The sequence below is a fragment of the Pelecanus crispus genome, chromosome 20, assembly GCF_030463565.1.
Source record: "Pelecanus crispus isolate bPelCri1 chromosome 20, bPelCri1.pri, whole genome shotgun sequence".
NCBI lineage: Eukaryota > Metazoa > Chordata > Aves > Pelecaniformes > Pelecanidae > Pelecanus > Pelecanus crispus.
In genome coordinates this window covers 7,117,606-7,130,652 of record NC_134662.1, presented here as the reverse complement: position 1 = coordinate 7,130,652, position 13,047 = coordinate 7,117,606, and the positions used below count along the sequence as shown (strand labels likewise).

Genomic DNA, 13,047 nt, shown 5'->3' with positions numbered 1-13,047 from the left:
CACATGCTGGGTTGTGCCAAGGACAGCCAAGGGTCCTCTTGATCCCAGGCTGTCCCTGCAAGTCACAGGGGCATTGTGCAGCTGCCTGGACCTTGTCTGCACACCTAAGAGGGTGGTTCTCAGCTCGCTCAGCCCCTGAATCAGCTGTGACCTTCTCTCTGCAGATATTGATGAGTGTGACCGACAGCCCTGTGGAAATGGGACCTGCAAGAACACAGTTGGCTCCTACAATTGCCTCTGCTTCCCTGGCTTTGAGCTAACACACAATAACGACTGCATGGGTGAGTTGCATGAAGTCCTGATGTCATGGTTTAACCCCAGCCAGCAACTAAGCCCCACACAGCTGCTCGCCCACTCCCCCCCAGTGGGATGGAGGAGAGAATTGGAAGGGTAAAAGTGAGAAAACTTGTGGGTTGAGGTAAAGACAGTTTGATAGGTAAAGCAAAAGCCATGCACGCAAGCAAAGCAAAACAAGGAATTCATTCACTGCTTCCCATCAGCAGGCAGGTGTTCAGCCATCTCCAGGAAAGCAGGGCTCCATCACACATAACGGTTACTTGAGAAGACAAAATGCCATCACTCTGAACGTTCCCCCTTTCCTTCTTCTCCCCCCAGCTTTATATGCTGAGCATGACGTCGTAAGGTGTGGAATATCCCTTTGGTCAGTTGGGGTCAGCTGTCCCGGCTGTGTCCCCTCCCAACTCCTTGTGCACCTCCAGCCTGCTCACTGGTGGGGTGGGGTGGGGTGAGGAGCAGAAAAGGCCTTGACTCTGTGTAAGCACTGCTCAGCAGTAACTAAAACATCCCTGTATTATCAACAGTGTTTTCAGCACAAATCCAAAACATAGCCCCATACTAGCTACTAGGAAAAAAAATAACGCTATTCCAGTCAAAACCAGCACACCTGACCACATGGATAGCTGACTGGGGTCAACGTGGAAATGGCTGTGGGGCATGGGGTGTCACACACTGGCATACAGGGGGTCAGCTCTGGGCGTCACCTGGCAATGTGGTCACCCCTGCAGGGGTAATTGTATGTGTCAGAGGTGTAGGGCTGGTTAAGGTGGCACACTGACACTCACATGCTGTGCATATCTCTTCCCGTTGTGCTTATCATTTCCCTCCCACAGACATTGATGAGTGTTCATCCCTGGTGGGGCAGGTGTGTCGAAACGGCCAGTGCATCAACAGCATCGGTTCCTTCCAGTGCCTGTGCCAAGAGGGGTATGACCGGACCCCTGATGGGAAGAACTGTGTAGGTGAGTGTCCGGACAGTGGGCTGGCCCTTCTCAATGGGTTGAGCTGTATGTTGGCGTGGCTGGCACTGTGCAGTGCTACGAGATGCGGTCCCCAGGCTGGTCCCATCAGAGGCAACTGAGCGGTGGACTCTCCAGAACTGCTCACAAGGCCCCCAAGTCCTCTGGAGCCAAAGCCTGCTCATTTGACTGCCCATGGAGAGCTGGACTGGGCCCCACTATGCCTACATCTCCCTTCCAGCAATGCAGGGAACAGTCAAGCCAGTCCCTTTCCATGTCCTGAGACCTGCAGGCAGTGAGGAGAAATGTCCTGCCCATGCCCCTAAAGCATGCAGAGATGTACCAGGGATGCCTTGGGCACTATCCTGCAGGCAGGGGCTGTGGGGGCAAACAGGCATATTGTACTCTGGTTGCTTGTGTCCAACACTCTGCCTCCTGCAGCACCAGGTCCTGCAGGGCTGAGTCCATGTTCCCAGGGTACACAAGGTAGAGCATCCTGGAAAATGTCTTATCTGCTTTCCTTGCATCTTTTGGGCAAAGCAGGGTGCAGCTGCAGGTAGGGCCTGGGTACAGCAAGGTACCCTGCACCCAAGTCCTCCGAGCTGAGCACAGACACTATCACTGGCTATTTTCCCTCCTCTGCAGACATCAACGAGTGTGTGAGCCTGCCTGGGACCTGCTCCCCGGGCACCTGCCAGAACCTGGAGGGCTCCTTCCGCTGTATCTGCCCCCCTGGGTACGAGGTGCAGAACGACAACTGCATTGGTAATGTTGGCTCTCTGCCTCCTCAATTTCCAGCACAGCATGTGGTCACCTTGGACTATTCCCAGAACAACCATGTTCTTCCTGAGTGGGCTGGGGCATGTATCTCCACACCCAAATATCTTCTTGAAAGCCATTGGACACAGAGCAAGGCAAGGCCTGCTCCCATGACGGAGGAGGCTCGGTGGTTTTGCTGTGCCCTGGCCTCTTCATTGTGCCATTTTCCCTGAGGGTGGGTGTTGTGGTTTAACCCCAGCCAGCAGCTCAGCACCACGCAGCCGCTCACTCACTCCCCCTGCCCCGGTGGGTTGTGGCAGAGAATCGGAAGAGTAAGAGTGAGAAACACTCCTGGGTTGAGATAAGAACAGTTTAATAATTGAAATAAAATAAAGTAAAATAGTAGTAGCAATAATAACAATATAATAAAAATAGTAATAATAATATACAAAGCAAGTGATGCACAATGCAATTGCTCACCACCCGCCGATTGATACCCAGCCAGTTCCCAAGCAGCGATCGCTGCTCCCTGGCCAACCCCCCCAGTTTCTATACTGAGCATGACAACAGATGGTATGGAATGGCCCTTTGGTCAGCTTGGATCAACTATTCTGGCTGTGCCCCCTCCCGGTTTCTTGTGCACCTGACAGAGCATGGGAAGCTGAAAGTCCTTGACTGGCATAAGCAGTACTGAGCAACAACTAAACCATCAGGGTGTTATCAACATTCTTCTCATCCTAAATCCAAAACACAGAACTATGCAAGCTACTAGGAAGAAAATTAACTCTATCCCAGCTGAAACCAGGACAGCAGCTTAAGGGTTAGGGCCGGGGTGATGTCCTGCGGGCATCAGAGCTCCCCAGGCATCACAGCTTCAGCTGGTTTTAATGCAGTGAGAACAGGAGTGACCTTTGGCTGCTCTGTAAGTAGTATGTCCCTGGTCCTCCCAGATATCAACGAGTGTGAAGAGGAGCCCAACATCTGCCTTTTCGGGACATGCACCAATACCCCTGGCAGCTTCCAGTGTGTCTGCCCTCCAGGCTTTGTGTTGTCTGATAACGGCCGACGGTGCTTTGGTGAGTGCAGCTCATCATGGTGGGGAGGGGAGTATAACCATCCTGGATGTCTGCAATGACCTGTGCATTTCCCCATCCTCCTACAGATACTCGCCAGAGCTTCTGCTTCACTCGCTTTGACAACGGAAAGTGCTCTGTCCCCAAGGCCTTCAACACCACCAAGGCTCGGTGTTGCTGCAGCAAGATGCCAGGAGAAGGCTGGGGAGACCCCTGTGAGCTGTGCCCTCAGGAAGGAAACGGTAGGTGTGCTGGGACCTAGCTCCATGGGAGAGACGGCTGCACGTGTCTCCAACATGCGTAGAGCGTGGGGAAGGTGTGCAGGTCAGGCAAGACAGCCAGTAATGCAAGCCATCCAGCAAAGTGGACTCCTCCGTCTGGAGAGTACTGCCTTGAAACCTAGTAGCCCTTACTGGACTGCAGTATTCCTTGGGTCTCCAGCAACCACAGTCGGGCTTATTTCTGCTTCAGATCTGCTCTCAGTTCTCTGCAGGGCTTTAGATAAGGCAAAAGCATCTCAGTGCCTCCAGATCCAAGGCAAGCACAGGTGATGTCCTTTTCCAGCCAGACGGGGTTTTGTGAGCTGTCAAGCTCTCAGTCATGCTCTAGAAGCCTCCAAAGCACATTTCAGCTTCTGTGAGTAGAAGCACTTGTAAGCGTATCTCACTTTTCTGCTTTCTTCCAGTTGCCTTCCAGGAGCTGTGTCCATATGGCCATGGAGCCATCCCAGGTCCAGGTGACACCCGAGAAGGTAAGCTCTGATCTAGGGATAAGAAATTTGTTTTGTGGGGGGGATTACCTAGAAGCAACCAAACTTAGGCTATCTGGAGAGTAGGGTTGAATCTCAGTGGCAGGAGGGGAGGGACATAGGACTGGGTGCCCTCATGGTCTCTGACTGCTCACCAAAGGTTAAGCCCCCAGCTCTGGAGAGGAAGTATCTGGAATTGCAGGGTAAGCCCTGAGGGGACAGGGATATGTTTCTGGCTACGTGCTCACATGAGATTTCATTGCCTTGGTTTCCCTTCTAGATGTTAATGAATGCTCAGAGAACCTGGGTGTCTGCATAAATGGGGCCTGCATTAACACTGATGGGTCATTCCGCTGCGAGTGCCCCTTCGGGTACAACCTGGACTACACAGGAGTCAACTGCGTGGGTAAGGGTCTGCATGGGGAGCACTTGCTCCCTTTTGCTTTTATCGTCCTTATGTCAGAGGCTATGAGCATGTGTGTGTGTTTAGGGAAGGAACTTGCCTCTTCCCTGCCCCTTTGCTTTTTACCCCTGGCTCCTGGCTTTGCTGGGCTTGTTTGAATGCTCTGGCTGCAAGAAGAGACCAGCCTGCACCTTTCCTATCTAACTTATCCACCTAACATGGTCCCGGCTTCCTCCAGATACTGATGAGTGCTCCATCGGCAACCCATGTGGGAACGGCACCTGCACCAACGTGGTGGGAGGCTTCGAGTGTTCCTGTGATGAAGGCTTCGAGCCCGGTCCCATGATGACATGCGAAGGTAATGCTGCTGTGGGGCAATCCCTTCACCCCCTTTGCATACTGGGCCATGTGTCTGACCCCACTGGGTCACTGCCTGGGTGAGCAGCAGTCATGTCAGGCTCCAATGGACAGTGCAGAAAAGCTGTATGGGGCTCATCTCCACATGAGTGTGTACATCAGCACTGGTCCCCTTCAGCTTCCTCGGAGGCTGCAGCCCAGGAAGAGGTCTGGTGACCTGCCTAAATGGAGGAGCTGCCTCCCTGAGGAGCCAGGACCCTATCCCCATCAAAGCTGCTGAGATAACAGGTGTCTGTCCCTCTGCAACTGAAGACCATAACAAGAAGCCTTGGTGGAACAAAGTTCTCATGAGATGAATGCATGGGGAGGGGGAGGGTCTGTCCTGGGGAGGTCCACCACCGTTACTGCCCAGCTGACTCTGCTGAGAGCACAGAGTCAAGCTCTCTCCTCTCTCCTGTGCCCCAGATATCAATGAATGCGCACTGAATCCCCTGCTCTGTGCCTTCCGCTGCATCAACACCTTTGGCTCCTATGAGTGCACCTGCCCATCTGGATACGCCCTCCGAGAAGACAGAAGAATGTGCAGAGGTAAAATCCCCTTCTGCACCCATCAGGGGAGCCCCCACACCAGCCCCCTGCACTTAACCAGTTGTGTGTACAACTGGTGTTGTACAGTGAGAAGGCAGGACTTCTGAGCTGGCATCCCAGAGGCTTGTGCTCACTCTCACCTACCTTAGTGTCTATGCTGTTTGCCAGCCAGCCTGGACCAAGGCAGTAGGGATTGGCAGAGCAGTGCAGGTGTGAGCACTTGCTTCCGAGTTGCCCCCACAGTGCTGCAGTCCTGGCAGGTTGAATGTGGACTCATGAGGTTCTCTGTTGCAGATCTGGATGAGTGTGCAGAGGGACTGCATGACTGTGAGTCTCGAGGGATGCTGTGCAAGAATCTCATTGGCACCTTCATGTGCATCTGCCCACCAGGAATGCAACGCAGGCCCGATGGAGAGGGCTGCACAGGTACCAAGGACTAGGCTGGGAGGGGTTCCCAGTGGGGCTGGAGACCATCCTTTTCTAGGCATTGTCCATGTAGCTTTATTTTATGTCATTCTGTCAAACAGCTCCTCCCCAGGGTTTCCCATGTGTCAGAACTTCCTACTAGATGCCTACACACACAAGAACTTCTGTTCATCTCTGGACCCATGGGTCTACACAGTTCCAGCACAGGATGACACAGCATTATGCCATGTGTCCTTTCTGTTGAGTCTTTCCATGGCTGTTTCAAGCTTCTTTGGGCTGAGCTGCTTCTGGAAGGGCCAGTACTGAACAGCCCAGACCTGCATAGTATTAGGCACAGCGGGAATGCAGAGCGAGCCCATCTACACTCCTAGCCCAGCATCTTGGCCACTTGCAGGTGGAGAATGTGCAAACAAGGGAAGCTGGATACTCAGCCACCCTGCTTTGGGAGACATCCAGGGCAGCTGGATGTGTTTCTCAGCTGCCTAAGGATGTGGAAGTAGTCCTCAAGGACTATGTGAGGGCATTTCAAACTGAGTGGTAGTATGGGGACTCATAGAAAGCTGAAATTTGTCCTATGCCTCACTGCAGCTCTTTGTGGTTCCTTCCTTCCTAGATGAGAATGAGTGTCGCACCAAGCCTGGAATCTGCCCCAATGGCCGCTGCATCAACACAGTGGGAAGTTACCGCTGTGACTGCAATGAAGGTTTTGAAGTCAGCCCCTCTGGCACAGAGTGCATTGGTAATTACCAAGTCCTGGTGGGTCTTGAGCAGCCTCTCTTTAATAGCAGATGATGCTTTTCAGGTTTTTCAGGGCTTCTGAGCAGAAAGGTTGTTGGGGCATCACCTTTACTGTTAGCATTATCCAAACCACACTATCCTCCATGCTGGAACTGGCACAGGCTGGACAGGCTGCTTGGTTATCCCCAGTGCTGACACTGACTCAGATCCTCACCTTGTATCCCCACTCTCTCTGTCCAGACACTCGCCAGGGATTCTGCTTCACTGAAGTACTGCAAACCATGTGCCAGATGTCCTCCACCAACCGCAACCTGGTCACCAAATCTGAGTGCTGCTGTAACAGTGGGCGCAGCTGGGGCCCCCAGTGTGAACTCTGCCCCCTTCCTGGAACCACCCAGTACAAGAAAATGTGTCCTCATGGGCCAGGGTACTCCACTGATGGGAGAGGTAAGCTGGGGCCCAGATCACCTTCAATGTGGAGGGGAGAAAGCAGAGATGTGGGTACAGGCAGAATTCCCCTGGGAACTGGCTGGGACAGACCTACACAGTGCCTGGAGCAGACAAGAAGCCTCTGTGACATTATCTTGTAACTCCCTGAATGTAGTCTCTGGCTCCCAGGGAGAGTCTGAGTTGCCCTGGCACAGTGCTGGCACAGGAGCATGGGGACAGAGGCAGAATTGACACTAACAAGTCCTTTCCTTCCTCCTGCAGACATCGACGAGTGCAAGGTACTGCCCAACCTCTGCAAGAATGGACAGTGCATCAACAGCATTGGCTCCTTCCGCTGCCACTGCAGGCTGGGCTACACTGCGGATATCACAGGCACAGCCTGTGTGGGTGAGTTGGGAGAAGGAGACCCATGTCTCTGGACAGTCCTTGGCCTTGGCAGGCTTCCGTCCCTACTTTTCAGCATGCAAAGAGAGGGTCCTGTAACCCCCACCTGGGACCTGCCCTCACCTCTATCCATGCTGTCCTGCGTAGCATGGACATAGCATGTCCGCAGCAGGGCTGTGGACACTTTGCCCTATTGCATGGTCCTCTATACATCAAAGTCATCACTCCATGTTGTTTAACTCCTTAAAAGCGAGGCTCCTTGTCTTCCACCTCTGACCCCAGTGGTCACAGGGACTGGCAGGGAGTGTGATCCAGAGATGAAAGTCTGTGAGCAGCCAAACCTTTTGTTGGCAGGGCAGCTGGTTCTAGCCAGCCTGAGTGCCACGCTGGGAGTCCAGATGCTGACATAAAAGGCACCCCTGGAATCACAGCTGCAGGCATCTGGGGAAGTACTGAAGGAGTTGAGGATGTGCCATACTTCCAATATTGAGATGGTGTTCAGGACCATGCCAGCAGCTGTGTCCCCTAGACATGGAGTGGAAAAGAGGCCTTGGCTCCCAGAAACCAAGCTCTGTGCCTAGGAGTAGAGCAGACATGACTTTGAGCACCAGGACAGGATTCCTCTCTAAACATTCTTGCACTTTCTCCAGCTTTGTGCCCTCAAGCCTGGCTCAAAAGTTATGGGCTTTGTCAGAGCCATGGCTGCTACTCCCTGCTGGGCAGAGGTGACAAAGCTCCAGAAGTACAGGGCTGGCCCCATCCCTGATGTTCCCAGTACTCAAGAGCAGCATCTACCCACCTCTTCAGCTAGGAAGGGGCTGGGAAAGATGTCACTCAGATCCACCAGGTCACACGACAGCCCATATCTGAGCAGGGAGGTGATTCAGCTCTTTTCCTGCAGGAGATCTTCTAGATTTGTTGCGCTGTCTCAAACCAGGGTGCTCCCTCAAAGCCCCTGTCTCTGCTCACCTGCTTCCTGGAGAGTGGGAAAGATGCATTTATCTGGGGCAGGGAGTGCCAGGATCCGAGGCCATCTGACCACTTAGTTATTTGTGGCCATGAAAGCTGGGATCGTCTTGTATTCAGGAGCCCCTTGGTAGACTGCATGGTCCAAGGGTGGTGGGGACCCAGTCCAGCAGCACAACCTGCGAATGCTGATGTGTCTTGTCTCTCGAGTCTAGATTTGGATGAGTGTAACCAGTCCCCTAAGCCATGTAACTTCATCTGCAAGAACACAGAAGGCAGCTACCAGTGCTCCTGCCCCAGAGGGTACATTCTGCAAGAAGATGGGAAGATCTGCAAAGGTATTCACCCAGGAGAAGGCAGCAGAGACACTGCCTCATCTCTGGCAGCAGGGGGAATGGCAAGAGCTGATTAACATGTGCCAGAACAGTCAAGTCTTTCTGTTCAGCCACAGGACAAGGCTAGACATGGAAAAAGGTGCCATGCTGGACCTTCGTGGGCTGATGCATCAGGGTTTCATCCCTCTACAGACACTCTAGACCTGTCGCATCAGGAAAAAAAAAAAATATTCTTTGCCCTTTCCTACAGACTGCACAGCATATCCCAAGCTGTCCTGAGCTCCAGGAGCTTTGAACCAGCATGTCTCCTACAAGTGGGCTGGACACTATCAGGGCTCCTCTTAGTGCTGGCAGCTGCCAGGCTGGGGTTTTGCCCACCTCTCACAGTGCTGATGTATCAAGCTGCAAGGAAGGTGGCCTCAGAGTCTGGGAGAGTCTGGGATTTGTGGATTACAGGAGAGGCAGAGAAGAATCTCTGTGTCTTCCAAATGTGTCTGTGTATGATCAGCAGCAGAGGTGGGAAGAGGCTCCCTGGACTTGTGATTCTCATGTAAGAATTTTGTGCGTGCTGTTCCTGAGGCTGGTCCATGACAGGTCCTGGTCTGCCCAGGACCGCTGTGTATCACCGTGTACATGTGGGTGTCACAGACTCAGAACACAAACATAAGATATCTCAGTAAGATAAACTGAGACACGTGTTCTTGTGCTTGTTGCTTTAGACTTGGATGAATGTTCCACCAAGCAGCACAACTGCCAGTTCCTCTGTGTGAACATTATCGGAGGATTCAACTGTAAATGCCCCCCAGGCTTCACTCAGCACCACTCATCGTGCATTGGTGAGTAGAAGCATTTGCTGCTTTGCTCTACAGCACCAGCAAGGTCCCCATGGGTTAGGTTTAAGCCCTGGAGGGTCTTTCCAGCCCCCCAGCTCTGGCTCTAGAGCACTGGCCCTCTCCAGTCGGGCTGGGGTTGTGGATCTGAGTTGTCTGTCTGCTACTGAGACTGGGCTAAGCTCCATGATGCAAGGTAGCTGTCTGCAAAGCTGCACACAGCCACATGGTTGGGGATGGACTGACAAGCAGCCGTTGGTGTTTTGCAGACAATAATGAGTGCACAGCTCAGCCCTCTCTGTGTGGAGCCAAAGGACAGTGTCTGAACACGCCAGGCAGCTACAACTGTGAGTGTCAGAAAGGATTCTCCCTGGACAGCTCTGGTGTCAACTGCGAAGGTGAGTCTGTGTCTCTGGGGCTTTGACAGACACATGTTCTATGTGGAAGAGTTCCTAGTTCACGCACAGTCTCTAAGGCAGCTCAGACCAGACAAGAAGGGACTACTACTTACTGTGGGGCACCAGAAGCCCACACAGGAAGCCCCGGTGCAAAGGAGAGGTCAGTGCCTGACCTGCCTGGAGAAACACTGGCTCTTGGACAAGTAGGTGAAGGTCTTGGTGCTGCAACCATAGCAGCCAAAGGTGGGGAAGGAATGGTCCTGTATCTCATCAGGGAGATCTCATGCCAGCCAAAACCCACCATGTGCTATGTGGAAGAAAGGCCTATGTTCAGTACAGGGAGCCTGAAGCAGATCTGGTTAACAGTCCAGGGCAGACCTTAAATCAAAAAACATCCAAGCAGGGGCTTGCAAGGGGATGTATGTGGACCTTGGGCCTGAGGGCATTATTCAAGTCCAAGCTGCAGAGACATAATTAGTCAGAAGAACCGCCCACCCACATGAACACCCTCAAGGATGCTGGCTCCCAGGCATGTACCATGTGCACATGGTCCCTTTTGCACCCAGTGCTGCCCACAGGACAGGGAGGAGTTGTCTCACCACCATCTGTGTTACATTGCTGCAGATGTGGACGAGTGTGATGGAAACCATCGGTGCCAGCATGGCTGCCAGAATGTGCTCGGAGGCTACCGCTGCGGCTGTCCACAGGGTTACGTGCAGCACTACCAGTGGAATCAGTGTGTGGGTGAGTGTGGGATGGGGGCTCTTGTATCATGCAGCTGTGGGATGGGGGATAGAGGGAGGCTAAGCCCCGAGTACCTCTCCAGCCACCCCTGGCCATCTCTGACACTGGATTCTGGGTTCATCTCTGCAAACCCAACACTGAGCTTCGTATCCTGCCCTAGAGACAGTCATGCCTGTGTCCCTGCCCTGACCTGCACTGCTCCAGGGACCATCAGGAAGCCTCTCTGCAGAATGATGAGCTCCCAGTGCTCCTGATGCCAGCAGCTCCCTGCATTGCAGGAGGATAAAAAAATCAAGGCAGTCCCTCAGGGACCTGCATGGGATGAGGTCTCACAGGGTAGACAGGAGAAGGGAGCCTGCTGCCAGCTCAGCAATGGCCATGAGCAGATTTCCTTGGCCATGTGGGGTGGGGAGCACAGGAGCTCCCTTCCACTAAGTTTATGACTAGTTCTGCTGTCTTTGGGTGCAGATGAAAATGAGTGTTCCAGCCCCACTGCCTGTGGCTCTGCCTCCTGCTACAACACTCTGGGAAGTTTCAAGTGTGTCTGCCCGTCTGGCTTCGATTTTGACCAAGCCTTTGGTGGGTGCCAGGATGTGGATGAATGCTCAGCAGGCGGCAGCCCCTGCAGTTATGGCTGCTCCAACACAGATGGAGGCTATCTCTGCGGCTGTCCTGGAGGTTACTTCCGAGCAGGACAAGGGTAAGAGAGCAGCCAGCAGGTAGTCCACACAGGCACCTGTACTTTCTTGGGGGATATCGCAGGCTGCCAAGTGTGCGTGGTGCTCCCAGGCATGCTCCATCACCACACTTGTGCTCTCTGCCACCAATACAATTTGAAGGAGCCCCAGGAGCCAGTGAGCTCCCATTCCCACATGAGTCCTCAGCTTCTCCATGCCAGACTGTTCCTCACTCATCACAGGATCCTCATGTGATGAGGATGTGATGTGAGGATGCTAATGTGCATCTCCTCTTCCATTTCACTAACCCAATGGTTAGTGCAGCCACTAGCACTGTAGCAGATGCTTTGCGGATCCATCTAGTCCAGGGTGCAGACAGGTTAAACCTACTGGCCACATCTAAACATGTCTCAGGCATGTCCTGTGTACAAGCCATTCTGCACAAGCCATGTCCTATACCCAGGCATGATCCTCCATGTGTTCCGGGGTGCCACATGGAGAACCTGTGAGGGCAATGGTAAGGCTTCCTTCTTGAAGCATGAATCTGAGATGGGTGTCTCTGGTCTTCTGCCACCAGACACTGTATTTCTGGCTTGGGTTTTGGGAAAGGTTCCTACCTTCCTGCCCCCCAAGAAGAGGATGAAGACAACCTGCTCTCCCCTGAAACCTGCTATGAGTGCAAGATAAATGGCTACCCCAAGAGGGGTCGGCAGCGACGCAGTGTCAATGGCACTGAGAAGCACCAGGTAAGAAATCCATGGCATCCTGGATGGGGTAGAGCAAGGCAAGAGCTGGGTCATTTGGGGGATAGCTGCCTGGAGTGGATCCCATGCAGTGTGGCCCATTCCTGTGGGGCTGCCTCGGTCCAGACAGAGATAGCAGCTCACTCTGTACCTGCCCATGCTGGGTGCTTGGGTGTTTGTGGATGCCACTGAGTCCAGAAGTCCTGCAGAAATAGAAGGTCTTTCACAATACATTAGACGAGGTCAGGACAATCTTAAGTGACACACATTTGTGGTGTTTGGCAACAAATGTCTGGAGATACGTGCAACCAAGAAACAAAGCACACATTTCCCTGCAAGGGAAGCTGATGGGGGAGCAGTTCCCATAGGGCCATAGAGGACTGTCAGCACTTACTGTCTGACTCCAGACTGGACCTGTCACTATAAATTCAGGTTCTTCCTTGGAGGGAAGTTCTGGCCTCTGTCTAAGGCTCCCCCAAGAAGTTCACAGGCCTGGACAGGACAGATTGGACTGGGACGTCACTATGGGCCCTTCAGGCCTTGGGAGGAAAATGCCCCTGAATTTATTGGTTCTTTCCCTGAAGATGAGGGCTGTGTACTGGCTGGTTCAGTCTGAGAGACACAAACACGGTACCAAGAAACACTTGAAGGAAAGCAAGGACCATAGAAGTTGTAGCCACTTCTCACTGAGCTTTGGGGTGGCCCATGGGGCAGAACTCCTCTAAATCAAGTCCTCCCTTCACCTGGCCATGAGCTTTTCTTGGTATCTGTAGTAACATGCCTGGTTCCTTTCGAAGGATCACACTGTGAACTTGGCCAGCATGGATGTGGATGCTCCTCTGTCCATGATGCTGAACCTCTCTGACCTGGCTCACAAGGAGCACATCCTGGAGCTCCTGCCAGCTGTGGAGCCCCTGGAGAACCGTGTGCGGTACCTCATCTCCCACGGGAATGAGGATGGTTACTTCCGCATCCACCAGAAAGAGGGGCTTAGCTACCTGCACCTCAGCCGCAAGAAAATAGTGCCTGGCACCTACCTGCTGGAAATTGTGAGCGTGCCCCTGTACCGCAAGAGGGAACTGCAGAAACTAGAGGCCAAGAACCACCTCAACTACTTAGCAGGGGAGCTGGGCCAAGCACTGAGGATGAAGCTCCAGCTCCAACTCTACTAA

General features: G+C 53.2%; 1 protein-coding gene across 1 annotated transcript in view; it reads left to right on the top strand.

The window, feature by feature from the left end:
* The window catches only part of FBN3 (fibrillin 3), a 112,349-nt gene extending 99,302 nt beyond the window's left edge, over positions 1-13,047 (top strand). Inside the window, exons 45-64 of the mRNA XM_075723822.1 lie at positions 165-281; positions 1,131-1,259; positions 1,902-2,021; positions 2,966-3,091; positions 3,178-3,330; positions 3,774-3,839; positions 4,117-4,242; positions 4,478-4,597; positions 5,062-5,184; positions 5,479-5,610; positions 6,224-6,349; positions 6,589-6,795; positions 7,060-7,185; positions 8,364-8,486; positions 9,203-9,319; positions 9,583-9,711; positions 10,336-10,455; positions 10,924-11,155; positions 11,710-11,878; positions 12,673-13,047. Of these exons, the coding sequence (XP_075579937.1) occupies positions 165-281; positions 1,131-1,259; positions 1,902-2,021; positions 2,966-3,091; positions 3,178-3,330; positions 3,774-3,839; positions 4,117-4,242; positions 4,478-4,597; positions 5,062-5,184; positions 5,479-5,610; positions 6,224-6,349; positions 6,589-6,795; positions 7,060-7,185; positions 8,364-8,486; positions 9,203-9,319; positions 9,583-9,711; positions 10,336-10,455; positions 10,924-11,155; positions 11,710-11,878; positions 12,673-13,047 (2,936 nt within the window). The remainder of the gene's footprint in view (positions 1-164; positions 282-1,130; positions 1,260-1,901; positions 2,022-2,965; positions 3,092-3,177; positions 3,331-3,773; positions 3,840-4,116; positions 4,243-4,477; positions 4,598-5,061; positions 5,185-5,478; positions 5,611-6,223; positions 6,350-6,588; positions 6,796-7,059; positions 7,186-8,363; positions 8,487-9,202; positions 9,320-9,582; positions 9,712-10,335; positions 10,456-10,923; positions 11,156-11,709; positions 11,879-12,672) is intronic.